This window comes from Neomonachus schauinslandi, chromosome 4, assembly GCF_002201575.2.
Source record: "Neomonachus schauinslandi chromosome 4, ASM220157v2, whole genome shotgun sequence".
In the NCBI taxonomy this organism is placed as follows: Eukaryota; Metazoa; Chordata; class Mammalia; order Carnivora; family Phocidae; genus Neomonachus; species Neomonachus schauinslandi.
The window spans coordinates 48940102-48964041 of NC_058406.1; the positions used below are offsets into that span (position 1 = coordinate 48940102).

General features: G+C 39.7%; 1 protein-coding gene across 3 annotated transcripts in view; it reads left to right on the forward strand.

The window, feature by feature from the left end:
* Positions 1-23940, forward strand: part of NFIA (nuclear factor I A) — a 359380-nt gene that overhangs the window by 297288 nt on the left and 38152 nt on the right. For all 3 annotated transcript variants that reach the window (XM_021679991.2, XM_021679992.2, XM_044914528.1), the window contains 2 exons: positions 9226-9404; positions 11688-11853. In XM_021679991.2, the coding sequence (XP_021535666.1) occupies positions 9226-9404; positions 11688-11853 (345 nt within the window). The remainder of the gene's footprint in view (positions 1-9225; positions 9405-11687; positions 11854-23940) is intronic.

Genomic DNA, 23940 nt, shown 5'->3' on the forward strand with positions numbered 1-23940 from the left:
AGCCCTGCTATGTAACTAGAATTAATTCTAATCCTGAGAAAAATCTTTTTTTTGTATGCTATTTTATCCAATTTATAGATAAGGAAATGTGGGCTCAGAAATGTTAAGTGACTTTGCGTGGATTAGGATAGGGAGTGATGATTTCAAACACAGAGGAGTTGAGCTCTAAAACCCAAACATGACATATGATTTCCATTTTGCAGTAGAGGAAGCCAGGAGGCTGACCCACAGAGCTATCTGATACCCAACCTGGGATAAAAGCTTGGACCCCTGACTTCAGACACTGGACTGATTCTTCTCATACTTCCTCCCCTTGTGTGAAATCTACCACAGTAGGAATAAATCCTTCGATCCTATGAGGTGTATTCAGGAAGATACTTGGAATTCAGGAGGATGCTTTGAAAGTAACCTCCACTTTAGTAATCCTGTCTCTCAGAAATAGGGGCTTAAACCACACCATAAACCTGACGATTTGGTGGGGGAAATGCTGCCAATCAGCCCACGCTTTTATGTTTATCATGGGTTTTATTGTCACTTATTTGCTTGTTTTTTTTGCCTTTTTTTCTTTTCACGTCAGCAAACACAAACTACCAGTAATCCTCTGAGAGGCTGGAGCATCTCCACGGACTTTACTTTGGAAACTCTCTTTTGCAGGACTGCAGTTTGTAATTCCAGTACAATCCCAACAGGTTGCGAGAGGACTCCCTGCCTATTTCTGTTCACCTCTGTGATCACCCAGTCTGTGGGGTTGCTTTTTTCTCAAGTGTTTTGCCATATTTCTTATCCTTCATCTCTTATTTCTTAGCATTCATTGCTTGCAGATAACATAGAAGCTCAAATTCCCTTCATGCAATGGGATTCTTGTCCACTCTGCTTGTGAAACAGTCCCTCTTCATATTTCCAATAATCATTGCTGTTGTGTGGCATTTGAACATATTTCACATTAGCCATCATGACGGCCTAAGCAAGTAGTGTGCAAATGTGGTGTATTCAGAGAGGAGGTCCTGTCAGGATCCGAAGGCAGGAGCTCCATCTCACAGAGCTTGAACAAGCACACTTGGGGATTTTAAACCTCTAAAAATTACAGCCTTCCCAAAGCCGGGATGTCATAGAGACTGTGTCCAGAAATACTCTATAACTTAATATCTCAGAAACATTTTAAAAATAATTTATTTTAAAGGGCACATGCTCCCTAGTTTCAGATATTTTAGATTTCAGTGTTATTACTATGGATCAATTGTACTGAGTATTTATAACTGTAATCCCAGAGACAGAGTTCCACTGGAATGCAAAGCTAGGTGAGCATCAGTGATTGAGTACATTTTGGAGAGGAGAGATCTAGAAGGGAAAGAAGTCACCCGTATTTATAAGCAAAGTAGTGGCAGAAACAAAACTAAAAGTCCCTTAATCAAGTTAGAAATTTTTAAAAAAATAATAATATTTAGAAAATTTTCCTTTACTCCAGATCTTCTTTAAAAACTTTTTTTAAATTTAAATTTTTTATTTAAAGATTTTATTTATTTATTTGACAGAGACAGCGAGAGAGGGAACACAAGCAGGGGGAGTGGGAGAGGGAGAAGCAGGCTTCCCGCCGAGCCGGGAGCCCGATGCGGGGCTCGATCTCAGGACCTTGGGATCATGACCTGAGCCGAAGGCAGACACTTAATGACCGAGCCACCCAGGAGCCCCTAAAAACTTTTTTTTTTTCTAGCAGTAACATGTATTAGATCTCCGATAAGCAACTCCCAAAAACTGACATGGTGGGCCTTTCAAGGGGATGATAGAAATTTCCATCGTATCTGGGTTTGCGGGGGTGGGGCAGGAGAAGACATGCTCAGATTCTGATTAGGTTGGAAGCGTGCCTGGGTAGCAGGGTTCTACATGGTAAAGGGGGAGGTCAGTGTGGACACTCAAGGACTGTAGATCTAAGTGAAGAATAGAGTCTAGAGGGAGACAGCCCCCTAGTTCTAAGTTTCTACTTTGTCAGAGTTTGAGATTTAAACAAAGGTACAGGTTCAGGGCGCCTGGGTGGCTCAGTTGGTTAAGCGACTGCCTTCGGCTCAGGTCATGATCCTGGAGTCCAGGGATCGAGTCCCGCATTGGGCTCCCTGCTCTGCGGGGAGTCTGCTTCTCCCTCTGACCCTCCTCCCTCTCATGCTCTCTGTCTCTCATTCTCTCTCTCTCAAATAAATAAATAAAAAATCTTAAAAAAAAAAAAAGTACAGGTTCAAAGTATATTTGGTCAAAAACAGTCTTTATAGGTCATTGTATCTATGACCATTAGATCAGAGTTGTTGCTATGGTTGCTTTGTTTTGCATTTTGTTGTTAAGGGATTTTTTTTCAAGACCCTCTTGTCATGTCTATACTGACAGTACCTGCTCTTCCATCAATATTTATGTATTCATTTGTCCAAGTGACAGATAAGCAGCAGGTCCCTCTTACTTAATATTCCTTTCCCCTTGTGTATTCTGTAATCCAAACAAGTCTTAGCAAATAGGAACAGATTTCAATTTATTCATCTCCCATCCGCATCCCCATCCTTACTTATGATAGTATTACCAATAAAATAAGCTATTTATGGATCACTTACCCACATGGTCAGGAACTACACCTTGTGTCTTATATACTTGTCTCATTGGATCCTAACAACAGTCTTGAGGTATTATTAGCCCCACTGTACAGATGGCAAAACCGAGTCATAGAGAAGCTCGGAAACTTAAAGTATAGCTGGTAAGTGAAAGACTTAGAATTTAAATCTATACCTATCAGACTCTAAAGCCCACAGTCCTCATATTATACCTCTACTTTTTTTGGATTCCTATGTTTAACTTGAAATTGTACACACACAGGTGTGGGAAACCAGCACAGATGAAAGCAGGTTAGATAATGGTGAAGAGGGACAATCAAAGAGCTATAGTGGGGGGTGGGAGCAGGAGTGGGTAGAGGTAGTCCAAAGGCACAAACTCCCATCAAAGAGAAAAAGCGACAATGGATAGTTAGTGGAAATAGAGAAGGCAAGCAGATTGCTTTGAAAGCTTCAAAGAGGTGAGTCTTCGGCGGAAAGATGCACCAGGACAAGGACAGGGTTTGGTAGGGAAGAGGTGGAAGGGGCAGGGATCGTCAGGGGCTCAACTCACAAGCACAGCATGGCAGGTGTCTGGAGGGTGGACAGGAATTATGTGGGTCTATGCCAGGGGCCCGCGAACTATGGCCCACAAGTCAAATCCAGCCCTCTGCCTGTTTTTGAAAATAAAATGTTACTGGAACATGGCCACGCTCGTTTGTTTGTGTAATATCTGTGGCTGCTTCTGCAGCACAGCAGCGGAGACCGTGCAGCCTGCAAAACCTAAACTCTTCGCTCTCTGGCCCTTACAGAAAATGTGTGCCAACCCCGGGTCTAGATGCGAAGACAGGGCCTCAGCACAGGAAGGGTCTTTCAGGAGTGAAAATGGATCTAAATAAAAATTTTAAAAGCCCTCGCCCTCCCCCCTCCCCCTTTCTGTCTGTTTGTCCAGAAGACATTGGAATTTGATCTCCAACCTGAGGATCCCCTTAATTCAAATGGAGTAGAATATACCAATCGTCTTGGAAACGCAGTGTAGCGTAAAGTTACTTTGGTAGCAGTAATATAAAAATACTAAGGGCTTTACCAGGTATCATGCAGTGTCAGATATGTTTCTCTCCGGTGACATCCGGGTCTTTCACATGCATCTCGGCGATGGTGAAGATAGGTGCTATATGTTTTGAAAACCTTGGCTTGCCTCAAATCAAAGGCTGGCTATTCAGAAAAGGCTCCTCCTCCTCGAGGTTTAAAAACCATTGCCAATTCCCCTTTCCTTGTGTCTCTGTTAAAACAAATCCCATAACTCCAAAGTCCTGGGCTTTGATAAGTGGCAGGTCTGACTCAGGCATGATTTATAAATTATAGCTATGGACCATTAAGATAGATTTCTCAGCTTTAGGTAAGCTAGAGTGGTGTCATATACGGTGGTTTTGAATTTCTGAAGAAGCCAAGTGTGTAACAGTTGACAACCCAAATAATTCAAATTCCATTTGCTTTTGTGGAAGCCTTTATTTTTTTTTTCTTAGTACAGTTTTTTTTTTTTTTTCCTTCCACTTTCTTCTCCTTTTAGAGTTCTGCCTTGTTAAAAATCTTTACTTCTAAATATGAGTAGTCAGGAGTTTTTTTTGTTTTTTTTAAAGATTTTATTTATTTATTTGACAGAGAGATAGACAGAAGAGCACAAGCAGAGGGAGTGGCAGAGGGAGAAGGAGAAGCAGGCTCTGCACTGAGCAGGGAACCCGATGCGGGACTTGATCCCAGGACCCTGAGATCATCACCTGAGCCGAAGGCAGACGCTTAACCATCTGAGCCACCCAGGCGCCCTGAGTAGTCAGGAGTTCTTAATGCTACCATTGCTCTATGGAAATGGTTATTTTTGTCTGAAGAACACCTTACCGCTGAGGGGAGGAGTGGCTTTTTCTGGTAACGGCGCTAACATAGGAACAGTTCCGACTCTCACCTGTTGCCACTGACTTCAGGTTGATGAATGGTAAGACTGTGAAGCTTTACAGATGCCAAGGCTTGGGAGCGATCATTCCTCCTGTGAGGGGAGAAGGCTGTGTGTCACGCTGTCTTAAGAGCACACCGCACCTGAAGGGGGATTAGATTTTATTGTTTGCACTGCTCTCTTGACAGCTTTTCTTTGGAGCATCCCATACAAGAGACTCTAGGATTGCCAGAAAGCCACGTGAAAAGGATCCAAGTCTCTGTCTAATCTGTAAGAGTCTGTGATGGCTCGTGGACAAGGAATAAAGCAATTAAGGCAATGTCAGGTTAAATACAAGAATTCAACCTATAAATTTTGGTTTGAGGAAAAATGCAGGAAGGTTATTAGAATTCTTGGAGGTTGAGTTTGGGCAAAATTGCCAAAAATGGTAAGGAGGGATTACTTTCCTCTCTTTTTTTCTTTCCCAAGATTTATAAAAAATGAAGTACGTGTTTCCAAACCTATCTGGCTGTGCCTCCCTGTTAACCATCTTTTTTGAGCTAGAATATATGTCTATAAGACCTCCTCCCTATGGAGGACCCAGACCAAGAGTCACTTGGATCAAGTAAGTCTCCCCAAATACACAGTAAGACAGTAATGACCTTGACATTCTCCTTCCCCAGTCCTCATTCTGCTTTAAGGGAGAAAGCATTTTTAAGTTAAAAAAAAATACATATTGTGTTGAATTTTAAGCTTTTTCCTCTTTCAAACCAAAACCAAGAGAATCTTTTTAAAGAAGCGGAGTGAGGGACAGGGGCCAAGTACAAACAAGTAAACCAACCTGCCTGACCTGCTTTCTTCTTTTCAAGTATCCAGTAATATGATCATTTTGTCATAAATAACTGAGCTCTACACTCTTTGGGAAATTCTGGCTCCCTGTTTCTTGAATTGTGGCTACTTTGTTCAGAGTGTGTAGGCAATGCCATTCTAGCTGGAGAAACCAGATCAAATTTCCTTCCTTCTTATTTGTATTGTTTGTGAAAAGCCCAGCAGTTGTTTTAAATAAGTCTGGCCTCTGGTTAAAATTTAAGCTGGTAGGGAGATCCATCCAGAACGGAGTGTTTCTGACACTCTCCACTGCTCCTGGCCTAGGGTACTAAGAGTATGAGACCCCAGAAGCAGCCAATTTTGTAGTGCCTTTTAATACACAAAATTGTATTAACATCAACATGGATACAGATGGATGCACTGCAATAAACCGTAACCACTTGAGAAAAGCCTTTATTGACTCGCAAGTAAATAATGCACATTTTAAAGGATCTAAATATGCATTTACATAATGTGCTATAATTTTTTATTGTGTCAACTGCTCACACACACACACATCCATAAGAGATGTTTTTCTCTGTCAAAAATTTGGACTGAGACCATTCTTTGTGCATTGCATTAGCACCACGCCAGATTCGTAATGTTAGAGTTCTCAGATGGTAGTTTCTCTTCTGTGGGACCCCTGATCAGAAGATCTTGACGTACGTTTAATGAATTTTACAGATTGAGTGAGTGATTGATTTCACCCCAATGAAACTTTCTAAAATGATTTGAGGCTACTTCGACAAGAACTTAGGCACACTGAAAACATCTAATTCAAGATAAAAGAGAGAAAACAAGAACTAGGAAAGAAGAAAATCCAAATTTAGATGTTGCTGAAGGCTGAGCTTTAGAGAACGGAAGAACGTGGGTCTTGTCCAGTAAAAGAGTAATACTAGCAGTTTATCCAGAGAAATAGCATGTATTTAATAATATTTAACAGGACTGTGTAGTGTCTGTAACACAACTATTTTCTGTTTGAAGAAATTAAAGCTCAGGATCTTGAATGATTTATATACCCAGTTCCACAATGAACTAATGGCTGAACCAGAAGTCCAAGGCATGAGAAAGTAAGGGCTGTGAGGGATAACCCTTTGAAATGCAGACTCAGCAATTGCCTAATTTGAAACTACAGGCTAAATGATTTCCTGGTGCTAATTAAGAATTAATTGGTCCTTATAAGTCAGTCATTGCAGAATTAATTTCATATAGTACCATGTGTTCTCAGGTTTGTGTTCAACTCTGGGCCACAAGGAAAATGTGAATTGTTTTCGTAAAATATGATAAAGAAACTAAGGTCTAAATTTAAGTTGCTAATGGTGTTCTTTTACATATTAAGCAATAATAACAAAGAGGGCCAAGATGTTTATTAGCAATTAAAGGAGGGATTCCAAGATCCGTTGAATTCTCCCCCCTATCAGCTCTCTTTAACTTTTATCCACCTGATCTTTACTCAAGTGAATATTTTCCCTTGGGCAGCATTCTCTGTTGGCCACCACAATTTTTCATAATCAAACAATCATTTATCACTTTCCATCGAGCACCTGAAGCACTGTCACTTTATCATTAAGGTCAGCTTGCTGGGGACTCTTGACAAGGGAGTTCCCACCTTTGTGTTTGACAAGCTGCAGAAGTCCTGTGTATCACTTTGTTATGCTTAGTACATTCCCAGCCTTGTTTGGGAAATGCCACATTCCATCCCTGACTAGAAACTATGTGGTCAAATGCAGGGTGCGGGGTCAAATTTTCTTGCTACCAGCAAAGACAACCATACCATATTAGATGAACAAAACTCCTTTGGTTCTTTAAAGTACAATTTGCAAAGTAAGAGATGACCAGAGCCATTTAACTTCTTCGCTTGTGGGTTTTAACTCAGAGACAATAACGGATCCCTAAACTCTCTGGCTTTTTGCCAGGTGGGAAAAAAAAACAAAGTTTTAAGTCTATCTGTATGGTTCTTGATTTCTATACCACTCTTGTATTCAATCGATCGTTGTACATTCAACTAATATTTATTGAGTACCAGACACTGTTCTGGGGATATGACAGTGAACAATTAAATAGGTAGAAAAGCTATTTTCTAAGACGGGAAAGATTGGAAGAAGAGCAAGTATAAAGGATGGAAGATGACAAGAATTCTGGTTTCACTAGGCTGTGTTCAAGATGCCCTCAATTTTTTTTTTTTAATTTAATTGCCAGAGAGAGAGAGAGAGAGACAGCGAGAGCGGGAACACAAGAGGGGGGGAGTGGGAGAGGGAGAAGCAGGCTTCCCGCCGAGCAGGAAGCCCAATGCGGGGCTCCATCCCAGGATCCTGGAATCATGACCTGAGCCGAAGGCAGTCACTTAACCAACTGAGCCACCCAGGCACCCCAAGATGCCCTCAATTGTATGATTGAAGATAAAATTTTGTGTTGGCCCACTGTTGTATCCCATGCCCAGAATAGAAACTCATCAATGTTTATTGGATAGATTACAGGTTGTGTGAATGAAGATCATCTGCAAGACATGGAATAGACTATTGCTTCCACTCCAAACCCCCATTTTCACTCTTTAAAAACTACAGATACTGTTCTGAACCTCAAAGTCCTAGCCATTTCAGTTATTAGTCAGAAAGTGCCCCAATACTAAAGACATCCCAGTAGGGAACAAAGAACCCATGCCCAGTGGATCAGTGGGGATGGATGATTTGTACAGTCCTCAGCCATGCTTATGGGATAGTGGTAGGAAATGTGGCCTCTCTTGCTTAGTTTGCTCTACAGTTTTATGAGTCACTCTCAGTAAGACTCTCGAAAGTCTTACTCTCCGAAAACTGGGCCATTCCTTTGGTCTTTGCAGGGACTCCCTGAGTTTGAAGACTTAACTGCAAAGAGTAAGGCAAGATAAATATTCTCACTTGCTTTTATCTGAGAGCCGTTTCTCTGGCCCTCCCTGAGAAGTAAGAGCTGCTACCTTGGCGTTACTGGTTTGAGTGTCCCCAACCCTTCCCATATGCTGCTCTTCTTCTCCAGCAGATTTTATCAATCACCCTTCCAATTCAAGGGCAGAAGTTCTCTCAGAAACATTATCAAGCGGCTCACATAAGTTTTTTAATCTAATGTAATCTTCTTGTACAAATAAAATTTAGCAGGGCTCAAATAAAAAGGAGTAATAGTTGTCTGAGTTCTTTTATTAATTTTTATGGGCACAAGGCCCACAGCTGAGCAGGGGTCACTGCCTACTCAGCCTGTGGGTTCCCCTGCTCTAACATTTACGCATTTCTGAGTTTGGCTTTGAAATGGCCAAAAAAAAGGGGGGGGTCTACGTAAACCTTCCATGTAAAGTGAGGCACCCAAATTGCACAGGTTCATTAAGTGATCATTTACTACATACTTCAAAAAAATTTCATCCTGTATTAGTCCCTAGAAATTTCCTTGAAAGGGGTATAAGAGCTTTAACAATGAATTATTGTCTGTGGGTTAGCTCAGCATGAAAGAGGATCCATATGTGCAAACTAGAATTTGTCATATGTAATGTCAGTTAAATCAGGTCTAATCTACCAAATACATTTTTTATTGCTTGCTTCATTAAAAAGGCTCTTAAGGTAATGAATAATCTTCAGCTTCACCAAGGATTATTAATGCCTTTATAACTCATGTCCACTGAAAATGGAAAGACAGCCTGAAACCCTACCCTAATCTAACCTCCATGTTTGTCTTAGAGCCTTAAGGAAGAAAATCTATCAGACCTATCCAGTGTTAAATTCAGCCACATGAACAGTGCTGTGAGTTGGGTCAGGAAAGAAAGGAAAAAGGATGTTGCATCGAGCTTAGACGCTGTGGCAAAGCGGGCCTTTCTCTTCATGACTCTGACGTTTTCTTTTCCTACAGCAAGCCCGCACGCAACACCGTCGACTCTTCATTTCCCGACATCGCCCATTATCCAGCAGCCCGGGCCTTACTTCTCTCACCCAGCCATCCGCTATCACCCTCAGGAGACGCTGAAAGAGTTTGTCCAACTTGTCTGCCCTGATGCTGGTCAGCAGGCTGGACAGGTGGGGTTCCTCAATGTAAGGAGACCTCTTTTTTTTTTTCCGATTTCTTTAGAAATATTAACCGAATGTAAAAATAACAAGGGGAGACCTTCTGACCATGTGACACGGTGCTCTAATGTTGTGCTGATGGACTGCAGGCAAATGTCATATTTATTCTAGATTGTGGGAAAGTTAACTTGCTCTAAGAGTGATTGGCCAGGGTTTAAAATGTGTTTGTGTTAAGTTCGCAACTGTCAAGTTTATGGATATAAATCATCTCAAGGGTGAACCATATAACCTTCTAAGGTCTGTAGGCTGATAATTCCACCTCGTGCACACTAACCCTTGGGCTCACACAGTTAACAAAATAGAAAGACCAAATAATTTTAAATAATGATTTGGGGTGGTAGGGAGAGGTAGGGGGACGAGGGGGGCACAGATGTTTCAGATCAACTAAGTTGATATTTTTTAAAAATACAGTCTTCTAACACTTTAGATCAAGTTGACCAGTACTTGAACTCAAGATGCTAGAAGTACAGTTTATTATGGTTTGTTATTTCTGCAAGTAGTTATCTTTCCCACTTATCTTTATATAAAGCTAAACAGTATTCAACAGCTTCAAATGAATGTTTTCATTTTTTCTCTGATAAACCAAATAATCACAACTTGAGACAATATTCCAAACGTAAAAGTGATTTTTAAAGATCACAAATTTTATTTCAGAGTTGAACTGAGTGTTTACAGTTGGATAGCTATATCCCAATGCCACTAATAATAATAATGAATAGTAAATAATGACCAGCATAAAGCCAAATGTGATCTTCCTTTTCTCCTAAGAATGTGAAGCCACAGATCAGCTGTCATTATTACTGCCTGATTTAGAATATTATATCACACGGCCCTATCACTGATTTTTCCTCCCTTGCAGAAATACCTGATTCTGCATATCTGAGACAGAACAGGCAGCTTTGACTAATGTCTGGTGATGTGTTAGCAGATACATTTCTGTCTAGACAACAAATCAATATGGGGCCTTTTTTCTTTTTGCTTGTGTATTCATTTGCTTGGCTTATTCTAAAGCATTCACTTATGGACTTTTAGCCCACTCAGAAATAATACACGGGCAGGTTTGCTGGCAAGAAAGCAGAGCATTCTGATTGTCAGACGAGATAGTCTTTGAAGAACAATACTAAATATATAAGAGAATGTGGATGAGGGGCTGGCTGAGGCTGCCTCTGTGGAATTATTAAGCTTAAACTTAAAAGCCTGGGACAACTGGTTCTCCTTCACCTGAGTGTTGATTCAGGACAACAGGCTAAATACCAGCTGCGATTATTGGTCGTGTACAGTGTCACTGAAGTCTGGAGTCAGAAAGGCCACATGGGAGACCATGAAAGATCTGAAGTGATCACCAGCATCAAGCATCTGACTTTTAAATTTCTAACTTTTTTAAAAATAGTCCTGACATTCTCCTATATAACTGTCAAACTCCCGGTTTTGCATTTTGATCAAAGTTTTATAGGGTTTAAGACAGGTCTCTTCATGGGACTGTTTTGAAAAACTTGAAAATAAAATGGATTTTATTGCTTTCTTCAGAGGGAGAACTTTCTTTTGTCAAAGAGCTGTTATTTGGTTGTTCTAACATCAGGCAGCCAAATAAATATGACTGTTATGGCATATGCTTATATAATTTAAATCAAAATTAGAAGTGATATTTTTCCCTAGCAGAATTTTGACAGCTCAATTCTAAAGTTTCTGTGCCTGATGTTACACAATATGTGAAAGAAATTTTTTATGTTCACTTAACATATTTATTAAATGTTATATAATATCAACTTTGAGGAGTGAAAATAAAATATTATTTTTAATTTCAAATGCTATTTGGGAAACTTCATTATATCTGTATAAGTAGACAGTATGGAATAATTCCACAACCTATAAAGCACTTATATATTAAATAAATAATAATCGTGGGAATGATGATGAAGGTAGCAGTTAAGACGGAAGTGAAACATTCCAAGCAAAACTTGGCGGGTCGTTTTAGGGAAGCAGGAGGTAGAGAAGGTCAGAATAATTCAAGAGATAAGTTTAGGCTCCATTGAGCATGTGTGCCTGGCACTATGCTTTTGTGAAATGCCTTAAGAACGACCCGACGGTTTTTTGTCTATATGCTCTGAAGGAAGAATTCAAGCAGCTAGAATACTTCGTAATTTTACGTAAGCGATAACCAGTGCGCCTTTCGGTTTCAGAAGCAGCTAACCGTTGATATCTGTTTCTTCTTTTCCTCCTGCATGTTTTGTTTTGCTCCTGCCCTCACAGCCCAATGGGAGTAGCCAAGGCAAAGTGCACAACCCATTCCTTCCCACCCCGATGTTGCCACCGCCGCCACCACCACCGATGGCCAGGCCTGTGCCTCTGCCAGTGCCAGACACGAAGCCTCCGACCACGTCAGCAGAAGGAGGTGCAGCCTCCCCCACCTCACCAAGTAAGTATGGCCGAGAGAAGGCGCCGGTCACTTACCAAGCTCTGTTTACTTGAATCCTCATTTAAGTTTGGTCCCTAACGGCATAGGCTCTAGCCATAGGCCCAGATCCCCAGTGATGGTGATAGCGTGAGTTTGCAGAACCAAGACCAGATCGCAGTGAGCACCACTCTGGGGTACTATCAGCTACACCAGATGTGGAACTTTCTGGGTGTTTGGGTGGGATAAAGTGGTGTGACTCCATGCCCAAGACTGAGATCTAGATATGACTATTAAATTTTGCATATTATTTGAGTGGCTTTGAATGCTCTCCTCATGATCATCAAACAGCATCCACTTGCATGAATTCCTATTAGCAAAAAAGTTCCTTTTACTTTTGTATAGCCCTGCTGTAACTCACCGTCCAAGAGAAATTCACTTGATGAGCTATAAAGGCTGTGCACCTCGTACATCAAATAGGTAAAAAAAAAAAAAAAAAAAGTTTAAATCAAAGTAACAATTCAAAGGTGTGTGCCTTGAACACTCACCAAGAGTAAGAGCCTGGCAGAAGATCAGAGCTGGTAACCATGGGAGTTGCATGGCCAGGTGTAGTGGGGGGAGGAGATAGAAAGTATAATTGGGTGGAAAGAGAAAAGAACTCTTGACTGTCCTCTAAAAAGTATGGGAACATGTTATCAGACAATATGAGATTTCCAAACTTTTTTAGATGATAGGAATGATGACTTGTGAATTAGAGGGATAGTCCCCGATATTTCAGAGATGACAAGGGAGTAGAAATAGCTCAAACACACAAATTTGACTTTTATTAGTACCTGGAACAATGTCACAAAGAGTGATGACCAGAGGCAGAGTTCTGAGGTGATGGATGGATGACCCAATCTTGACAGAGGGTGTGATAAACACCTCCCTAAAGCTTTACTGAGGGATCAAAGTGTAGGAAAGGGTAGGAACTGTGACAGTAATCCTAAGGAGAGCAGGTCTCCAAGGAGTTCTTCAAAAGTGAGACTGGAGGCAAGGAATCTACTGAGGAAAAGATTAGAGTAGACCAGGGAAAAAGTGTTAAGATCAAGAACTTGAGCAGCAGTTACAGAAGTTGAATGGAGAAGAGCACAGGGAGGGATATTTTGTAGACACATGAGCTTTGGGATAGGACAGTCATTTCAATGACTACAATGAAGGATGATTCTAGGCCTCTTAGGTTCCTTACTTTCAGTTTAGGGGACATGATGGTATTGGGTGCAGGAGGGAAAGAGCCAAAGAGGAAAAATAAGCTTCTGTTGACACTGTGGGATTTAATCCTGGGGACACTAAATCCAGAATGTCTGGAGTTCCTCGTGGACATGTCTCTGAGGGTGAACTGTGGGTTATCTAGTATTTATTCATTTTGATAACACATGTGGAAGTGAGTGGCATTGTACTTGGATTCTGGTATTACAACAGAAAGATTGAGGGTCCAGAGGCAATTTTGTGGGGACCTACTTCTCTTGATAAGAGGTGGTTCAACACTTTTCAACAAAGGAGAAAACCCTGAGTGTCCAGTGTCATAGGAAACAAACGAGGCTTGGTCTACGGATCTTGGAAGCTCAGCTTGGAAAAGAAGCTTCTGAGAAGCAGAGGCTCATAGGTGTGTCCTGCTTATTGTGTATTAATGTAACATCTTCCAACAAGTTAGAGAAATCACCATCCCCAAACTCTATTTAAATCTGGTCACTGGGGATTGGTAGTCACATAATTATTATGCCCTGTACATGCCTCCATGTACCACTTTTCTGTTCATCTTGTGCCTATCTGTGCAGGACAGTGACACAGTTCTTTAAAAGCCTTGTGGTAATACTCTACCTATCCCATTTAAACACATCCTGCCCTCCACTACCAGTGTCTCCTACATTCATAGTGCATTTTCCAGTAACAGGGATGGGCCCCTCTGGGGCACTGTGGAAGACTAGGAATAATACCATGTGCAGTTATTGAAGACTGAAAGATAAGGACTCAAATCCCCACCTTTCACATTACTAGCTGTGTTTCTCTTCAAATCAGTTTCCTCATCTGTAGAATGTGGGTGATGATCCCTGCCTAGCAGGGTTGTGTGAAATCAGCCATGATGAGCACTACCACCAAATAAATTGGAACATTTTATTATTTGCCAAAACTCTGACCTAGTAGAGTCCCTAGGCTTGAGTAATGATGAAATAGGTCTGTAGGACACATACAGCTACTCAGCCCCTAAATCAGGTTGGTGCCTTTGGGTCCATACTTCTGGATTCCACGCCATGGATTGAATCAAGTGCCTTGTATGAGAAAGTATCTGTCACCCTATCGTGGCCAGACTCAAGCATTCCTTCAGCATTATGGGAAGAAGTGTGGAGGGGGTCCTGGCAGATCCAATTCATGTGGTTGCATGTCCATTAGAACAGGGTTTGAAGATTTTGAGGAAAAGGAGAATGTCAGGAGGGAGAGGCCCAAAAGTTTGATACAGGTAATTTGATACTTACTTTTTTTAAAGATTTTATTTATTTATTTGAGAGAGAGCGAGCAAGCACGTGTGAGCTAGCACAAGCCGGGGGGAGGGGGAGCAGAGGGAAAAGCAGACTCCCTGCTGAGCAGGGAGCTGGGCGCAGGGCTGGAAACGGGACCCTGGGATCATGACCTGAGCAGAAGGCAGACGCTTAACCGACCAAGCCACCCAGAAACCCCTGATACTTACTTTTGGACCATATGATTCTAGGAATGTAGGCAAAACAAAATGTTCTACTGGTGGCATAGAAATGCTTTTATCATCATAAAGTCTAGCCCTTGTTTCTGGGCTTTTTGAAGTTTGCTGAATTCACAATAATGTGTTGTTTCACAGCAATATTTTGCTTTACTGTCTTCTTCTTTATTAATAAGACAGTAGTAGGCTGGGGGACCTGTAATTTATAGCAAAGGAGAAGCCTTTCAAATTAAAAAATCTCAAAGCCCACTGGTCCACACTGGGAAGGATTTAAGAACCTCCCTCCCTGGGCCCCCCCCCCCACACACACACACAAAATCCTCTTCCATGCCCTGATTTCTGAACCAATTGATAAATATAATACAAGAAAAATCAGATTGGAAGACCAGACTATCACTTCTACTATCGGAGAATTTAGTTTGTAACTGTAGGCAAATGAGCTTCCTAATGCTGAATCCCCAAATTACACAGACACACCTCCAGTCATGGCAGTGCTGGACCACCGCAGGCCTTCCCAAGTGGGGTCTGCCCTCCTATTTAGAGCCCAAAGCATGGAGATCCAGATGGCTGCATGGTGCCGGCCGGTACCTGTCTTCCTAAGAGAAAAGAGCTGGTTTCTACTTCCAAACTCTACAGTCTAGAGACTAGAAAGTGAGCAGGGGAAAGGGACCAAGAGGATATGCAAGGGCACAAATATCAGAATGAAATCGCCTCCCCCTCCCTTCCCATTCATCTTGATGACTACCTTCTTCCATTTGCTTAGTCAGCTCTCATTAGTGAGCACCTGTCATGTGCCAAGGACTGTGTTAGCGCTTGGGATACAGAGGTGATTAATCCCTGCTCGTCAGAAATGTGGGATCTGTGGAGGGAGACAGCTGGGAAATGGGTAGTTCACACGAGGCAACACTGGGACAAAGGCATAGGTTCTACAAGAGCACTCGGGAGGGAGTTTGGTCCAGGCCCGGGGTCTTAGCTAAAGATGATTTTGGAGAGGGTGATTTCTATGCTATTTAGTAGGGCTAATATTCTGGTGTTTTAAATCTGAGAACGAAGGTAGAACTCTTCTTCAGAAACTAGCCTGGTGGGGGGAGGGGACGTCTAAAGTTAGATCACAGCTGAATAAAAATTTAGGGCAAAAAATATAGTTTCATAAATTACGTGCTTTCTTAGAAATTAAAACAACAGGGAGGTTGGATCCTGTTTATCTTTGCCAGTTTATTAGAGCTCAACTTTAGCAAGAAGAAACATCATGACAGGGTATTAAGTACAGATGTTCAACATCCCAATAGTATGTCAGAAATTGAGGCTTTTTTCAAAAACACTAATTGTGTAACCTAGGACAACCTTTTCTATTTGGGGTTTGAGATGACTTGCAGTAAAATAAGATTTAAAAAATAAAAGTAGTAAATCATGCCAAGGGTCTCCTATATTACCAACTTTTCTGGGCCTCAAATTCCCTTATCTGTTAATGGGAATATCCCTGAATGCTCTACCCACTCTCTTAGGCAGATTGTCAGGACAAACTGGGGTGACAGATGTGCTATGCTGTAGACAGTTCAGAGTCCAAGGCATAATTTTTAATATCATCTTATAATGCAATACAAATGGTTGCCAGCCTAAAGCAGAGTATGTATTTTTAACCTAATCAGTTGCCTCTGGCACCAAATACTCAACTTTGCAGCTGTGGCCAGAAAAACATGGGTAAGGCAGATTTGAGAAAAAAATCGCCTATGAAATAAATACATTTTAATGGGAAAAATCCTTACTAGTGCCATAAAACAACAACAACAACAGGGGAGTGGGGTGGAGTTAACAGTTCTCTCTCTCGAGAACTTTTATATTGTTGATCTGTTTGGAGAGAGATTGATATACTACTATGCCAGGTCTCTTTAGGATACAGTGATAAATAGAGAGAACCTGTAAGAGTAATTCACAATGGATGTATTCTGTTCCTGCTGACTAACTACCTTTGTAGGTTTAGATACCCACTGAGAGAATATCACTTCTTTTGTTCATTCAATAAATAGCAATTGACCATCAACTATGTACCAAGTCGTGTTCTAGGTGCTAGGATTCAGCAGGAAATGAAAGAGGTTTTAACAATTCCCTGATCTTCTAGAGCTCGGATTATAGAGAGGGAAGAAGGTCAATCCACAAAGCAGTGAGAATAAAAGGCAGGGATGATGTAAGATGGTTATATACGTAAGCGGAACTTAGGAGTCGGGAGTGGTGGAGGTGGGGGTGTGACTGTCCGTAGGGTGGCCAGAGAAGGCCTGTCTGAGAAGAGGAAATTTAAACAAAGACCTCCCTGGCAGAAGTGAGAAGGTGAGCCCTGACACTGCAGGGGAAGAGCTTTCCGAGCAGAAGGAACAGCCAGCACACCTGGCCAGGGTGGGGAGAACAGAATGAGTAGGCAAAAGGAGGAGGAGGTGGGGTGGGAGGTAAGGTGGACAGAGTCTGGGAGCTGGGAGTGGGGAGTGGGATAAATAATATAGGCTTTCATAGGCCACTGTAAGGACTTGGGCCTTTACTCTGAGTGAGACCGGGGAACAGAGAAGTGATAACTCCCTAGTTTTTAACAGAAATACTTTGAAGGTTTTGTTGAAAACAGATTGCTAGGGGCAAGAATTAAAGCAGGGAGACCAGTTAAGAGGCTGGGTTTTTTTTTTTCTTAAAATCAATAAATATAATGAGTGTCTTCTACCTACCAGATGCTATTTTAGGCACAAGGGATGCAAAAGGGCACAAAACAATCCCCTTCCCTGTGGACAAACAGTAATCAAAGTAGAAGTAAATTAGGAAATCCAATGGAGAAGGCTACAACAGGGAGGGAGGTGGTGTGCTGTGGCAGGGATCCAGGCACCATGGGGCCGTGTGGGTGGTAAGAATTATTTGAAAGGGAGAGCTGACGGGGTTTGCTGATGCATTAGATATGGGTTGAGAAAAGAGAGAGAGAGATCAACAATTACTCCTAGGTTTTTGACCTGGGCAACTGGAAGGATGGAGTTACCATGAACTGAGATGGGAAAACTGCAGAAAGTGCCATTCTCGGCGAGGGGCAGGTACCAGAGTTTGGTTTGACCAAATTATGTTTGACATGCCCATTAGGTATCTTACCAGTGATACTAATTATAATAGCATCCTACCTATGAAAGCTCTTTGCAGTTTGCTGAGTTTTTCCACGTGCATCATGCATTAATTGGGAAGGGACTCCTTTTCAAACATGTAATATACTGAGTGGATATTCCTCAGAGTCCTAAGGACAACAGCTGAAGAATAGGAGAAATAACTCATTACATTTGGGCCTATTTGTGATATGATGATTCAAAATGCACTATTCTTTTTCTTAATTGTATTGTAACATCCAATTTTTATATAATAGGTTAGTACCAAGATCACACTATAAAAATGGACTTTTCCAGGAAAGAAATTGCAGATTGGCATCATAGCCTAGAATTATAACAGAAAGAAAGAATGCTTTTGGATTATGATGGAAGATAAAATGTATATTTTCTTTTTTTAATTAATTAGGAACACAAAAACTCAATTTAAGAATGCATAAAAGACTCATAAACATTTTTCTCCATGCCTTCTTAGCCTTGAACTTTTGATTTTTTAAAACTAGAGCTCTATTAAAGTAGAAGCATGCAATAACAAGTTTCCTTTATTATTTATTTTTATATCTCCCGTGAATCTTACATACATTCATTATATGAATGAATATGAACCTGTTAACCAAGAATATAATAACAATCTATGACTGGGATGGAAATTTTGTAGTATAATAATTAACGTTATGTTCAGTGCCTTTCATTTAGCAAAACTCTTTACACGAATACATTATCTTGTTCTGTCTTCCTAAGAGTCCTGTGTGGTCAGGAGTTTATAGACAAGGAAGCTGACATTAGAAAGTGCAGATGATTTTCCCAAGATTATACTCCCGTAGAAGCCTGGTAGGGATTCAGATGCAGGCCTTCCCATGCTCTTTCTACTATCTTGCACCTACCTCATACAAATTACAGAGCAATGTGACATGATTCCTGGTTGCTGGGGAGCCACAACTGCCTGCTTATCTGAAATTAATAACAGCACAACAAAGCACTGAGCTTTTACTCATGTACCAGGTACTTTAAAAGTATTTTTATATGTATTATCTTGTTTTAATTTTCCCAGTAATCCTATGAAGTAAATACTTTTGTTACCCTATTAAGGTAACTTTCTCCAAGGCTTCTCAGCCAGATGTAGTGGGATCATGATTCACACCCAGCCACCTGGTAGTTCATACACTTGGCCATTGCATCCTATGGGTATCTTCGCATTAAGCCCAAAGCTTCCGTGTTTTTGCCGTGAAAACCCTATGGGAGAAATATAGAAGAAGACGTTAGTTCGTCATCTCTGCTTTAGTATGAATTGGTTTCTGTTGCTGAGAGTAAGTCTTGTCAGGGAAAGGAAGAGAACAGAAGATTTGGAGGGAAATAAAACAAAAACAGCAAAAAAGGCAAAAAATAGGAAATGTTGATAAAGGCAGATTTCCTTTATTCTCCAAGACTCCCGAGAACTTGGACTGTTGATGAATGCTTTGAAGAATTGTTTTCTAAGTTATCACCCGAATAATGACACCTCTCCTTTTCACCAGTGTATAACACATTGTTGTAATCAGTAATTGGATTTAGAGCAAGCCAGTGAATGATATGTCACGTTTTCACAATTTTTAGATGACGTAAGGACTGTGTTCCCTCTTTCAGAGAAGAACCAGTGGATAACAACAAGAGAGAATGGGAAAAGAAATAAGTTAGTGGCTTCCTTCCACAAAACACTTTTTCATTACTGATGCCTGAACTATAGCATTATTCTTTTTCTTTACATTTTTAAAATTACATTCAATAAAATCCATTCTTTGCTGTACACTTCTTTGAGTTTTTATAACATCATAGATTTTTTTAAATGTTTTATTTAAATTCAATTTAGTTAACATGTAGTGTAGTATTCATTTCAGGGGTAGAATTTAGTGATTCATCAGTTGCATGTAACACCCAGTGCCCATTCCATCACATGCCCTCCTTAATGCCCATCACTCAGGTACCCCATCCCCCCACCCACCTCCCCTCCAGCAACCCTCAGTTTGTTTCCTAGAGTTAAGAGTCTCTTACGGTTTGCCTCCCTTGCAACCAGTCCCACAGGTAGGATGGAGAACAATTCCAAAGAACCCCCTTCTTCTTTCTCACTCTTAAGTTAGTGTCCGATGTCACTTAGTGCCAGGGAACTCATTTTATGCTGATCTATTTCCACATTGCTATCATTTTGTGTTGTTTTGTTTTTGTTTTTCCACATTGGTTTTAATTTCTCTACCAGCTCTGCTGCTATCTCCATTATATTTCAATGTTTTATATTCTTCTGAATTGGAAAGAGACCTATATACATGCAATATTTTAATATGTGACAAGAGTGGCATTTCGTACTAGAGGAGGAGAAGGGATTATTCAGTGAAGTCTACTGGGACAACTGAGTAACTGTCCAGAAAAAAATAAGATTCCTTACACCAAAATAAATTCCAGCTGGAGGAAAAAAAAAAAAGCATACAAAGGTTAAGCTTTAAATACCACATAAAAATATAGGAAAAAATTTTTAAATAATATTGGAGTGAGGAAGACCTTTCTAAATCACACACACACACAAACCCAGAATCCATGAAAGGAAAGACTGACAAATTCTACTCTAAGAGTATCAAAAATTTATGCATGAAAAAAAACCCCACCATAAACAAAGTCAAAAAGACAAAAATGAAAGTGGGAAAAATATTTGCCACACATGTAACAGAGGATTAAATTATCTAACATATAAAGACCAGTAGACAAAAAAAAAGGGCATAAACATAGAGAAATGGAGAACATTTGAAAGTTGCCTCATTCATGTAGCATAAAAACAACAGAAATTAAGACTTGGGTGGTATTTTTACCCACCAGATCAGCAAAAATCAAAGAGTACCTCGTATAGTCTTGGCAAGTGTATGGAAGACAGGCACTCTTCTGCACTGTTAGAGGACTGTGAATTGGTTCAGCCTCTTCAAAAGACACTTTAATTTTTCATGTATATAAAGATATATGTGAATATTATATCTTTATGTATGTAAATTTTAAATGTAAGTGATAAAGTTGGACATGTAAACACAGATGTACATAAAGTATTCAGTGCAACATTGATTATAATGAAAGATTAGTAATAACCTAAATATCTAACAATAGTCTATACATTAGGAACCCACCTGGGGCGCCTGGGTGGCTCAGTCATTGGGCGTCTGCCTTCGGCTCAGGTCATGATCCCAGGGTCCTGGGATTGAGCCCCGCATCGGGCTCCCTGCTCGGGGGGGAAGCCTGCTTCTCCCTCTCCCACTCCCCCTGCTTGTGTTCCCTCTCTCACTGTGTCTCTCTCTGTCAAATAAATAAAGTCTTTAAAAATAAAAATAAATAAAAATAAAGAGACAAGTCTATATGAGTTATGTTAAGTCAGCAAAGGAGAGTCCTAAGAAGTGTGTATAGAATACTACCATAAAGTGGGGGATGTATATACACATTTGCTTTTGTGTTGAAGATAGAAACTGGTTTGTCATAGAATAGCTCTTCGGTATCTTATCCATTGAGAATGAAAGCTATTACTGAGTTTTAAATCCCTTTTATAGCAAATATAATTATTTTCAAAAATATTTGTCTAATGACCTAAAAATTCTTCTTTATACCTTCATCACTATAGGAACCAAAACTCATTCATGGTGGTGGAGGGGAGCATCCCCATAAAATCTTTGGCAAATTTTTATACATCTAGATTTTAGCTATGCTAACCTGAACTTTGGATATGATAGCAGAAAATGTGTGATCTTTCTGGTAAAGAATAATATTTTTTTTCCCTCACAGATAGCATGGAGCTTAGTGTAAGGTTAGCATTTTCATTCTCCACAGCCAATATTTGGTCCCAATTTCTCCTTTAGGAACCCATTGAATACAAATGTACACATACTGTCATAATCATAATTTTTCATAAATGCTTTCTGCAGAGTATTACTACTCTGTGTACAATTTGCAAAGGACAAAGGACTATTGAAACTCAGGCACTTTGATAGGTATGTTCATATGCATTACTATAATTTCATTTGATTATGATTATAAATCTGCAAAATTAGAATTGTTAGCCCTCTTTTAAAAAAGAGAATGCTGAAACTGAGTCAGCCTTCAAACTCAGGTCTGTTGGACTACTGTGCTTTGTACTCTACCAGGACACATTCCATGTTTAGAGATATAATATTGTATGTACACCTGTCCTCTGAAAATCCTAAGACACTCCATAAAGAACTTTTATATTATTCCAAGAATAACATACATTTCCATACCTTGCATTGGACAAAAAGTAGAGAAGAGCAGAGTAAGAGATGGACATTATAAAGGAGTGACAGAAGAGAACAGGCAATGGATGATTCCATTCATTTAGGTTTCATAACCCATTCAAGTCTTGTTTTTGCCTCAGTTTGTTACTTCTTCAAGATGACAGAAGTAACCAATGAGTTTTAAGATTTTCTTCATAAACGTAATATATGGCAATGTAGGAAACTTGGAAAATATAAAGTATAAAAAATGAAATTATATTCTCCTATAATCAGTTACTATTAACATTTTGGCTTATTTTTTCCCATAATGCATGTTGATGTGTGTATTTGTGTCTATATGTACACAGACACATATAAGATGATTATGACCATGCTGAATATAATAGTTTGCATACCATTTTCTTAATTAGCATTTTACACCTTTTCCTATTTCATAAAAAATTAGGAAATGTGATTTTAAACAATTTGTACCTATTCCTCTATCAGACATTAACTTTTGCCCCAATCTATGAAATATGTTCCAGCATATTTTTGAAAATACATTTTGTCCCCAGCTTTAATAATTTTATTAAGATAGATTTCTAGAATTGGAATTACTAGTACCAACAGTGTGAATATTCATTTTGATATACATTACCGAATTGCTTTTCAGAAAGGTTGTGCCAATTTACACATTACTTATGAGTCTGATCACAACATTAACAACCTTGAGAGGTTTAAGTTTTATTTTTTGTAAGTGTTGGAAGGCAGGTATCTTGGAGTGTAATACTCTTAATTAGATATTGGAATCAGTCCCTGATTGGATGATTTTGGCATTTTTCTTGAATTGTTTTAATATAACATATAATGGAATTTTGGGGATTTCCCATTGTTGACTAAGCTTCTCTTAGAGATTACTTTCTGGACTGCTCTTGTAGAGAGTGTAACCCATTAAACATTCACAGAGGAATGAAGCCTTAAAGGGCTATGCATATTGGAGTAAATAGTATTTATTATGCTGGACTCTTTATATATAGAAGCTCAGAAAGGTTAATTGGCTTGCCAAGATCACATTTCAAGTAAGAGATCAAATGGATTCAATCCAGGGTTTCTGGTTCTAAAATTCATTTTCTACTGATTAACTTGCATTGCTGTAAAAACAAAAGTATTACTTGGGGGTTTTCAGGTTCTGTTTATGTTTATTTAAGATTAAAAATTCTGGAAGTTATTTAAAAATCATTTATAATCCCATTCTTCAGAGGTAATCATTTTATGTGCCTATTTTCCAGTCATTTTCTATGCGTATTTTAAACATAATTGATCATCATATGTGTGCACATATGTGTCTATGTGTATATATATAGTTTTATAAACTGATTTTATTCATTTTATTTCATACTATCAACATGTCATGATGTCCTTATTTTAAAATGTGCTTAATGACTGCAAAATATTTCAACATATGAATGAAGCATTAGTTTTTATAAGGTGGCTCCGGTTTGTTCCTCTTTATAAGTAATGCTGTAATGAACATCTTGGAGCATAAATCTTTATGTGTACCTTTAAGTATTGGTTGAGGATAAATTCCCAGAAGTAGGTTTCCAGGGTTACACTGCCTTTTGAGAGGCTGCAGAAGCCTTTCAAAAGGGAACAATCCAATATATTGATCTAAGTTTCTTTTTTTAGTAAACCCCAGCTGAATCCAGGGTTTACTCCCTCTGGCTATTTAATATAACTTTCACCTGTGCCGACCCACATATTTTGTTGCTTCTGATCGATGTATGTTCTATCAATCGTACAACACACAACATTTACATAAAAGTAAATGACAGTTATAGAATTTGGATTAGCCATCAGAAATAAATTTAAATGAAGTGAAATAAGCCTCTATTCTTATACTTCACAGCTATTATGAAAAACAATGTTTATAAGCAGTTTAAATAGACTGCCTCAGGAAACAGTCCAAAGTGCCTGCTTATGACACAGATTTGGGTAACATAAGGTCAGAGTGTCTCCAGCTTACAAG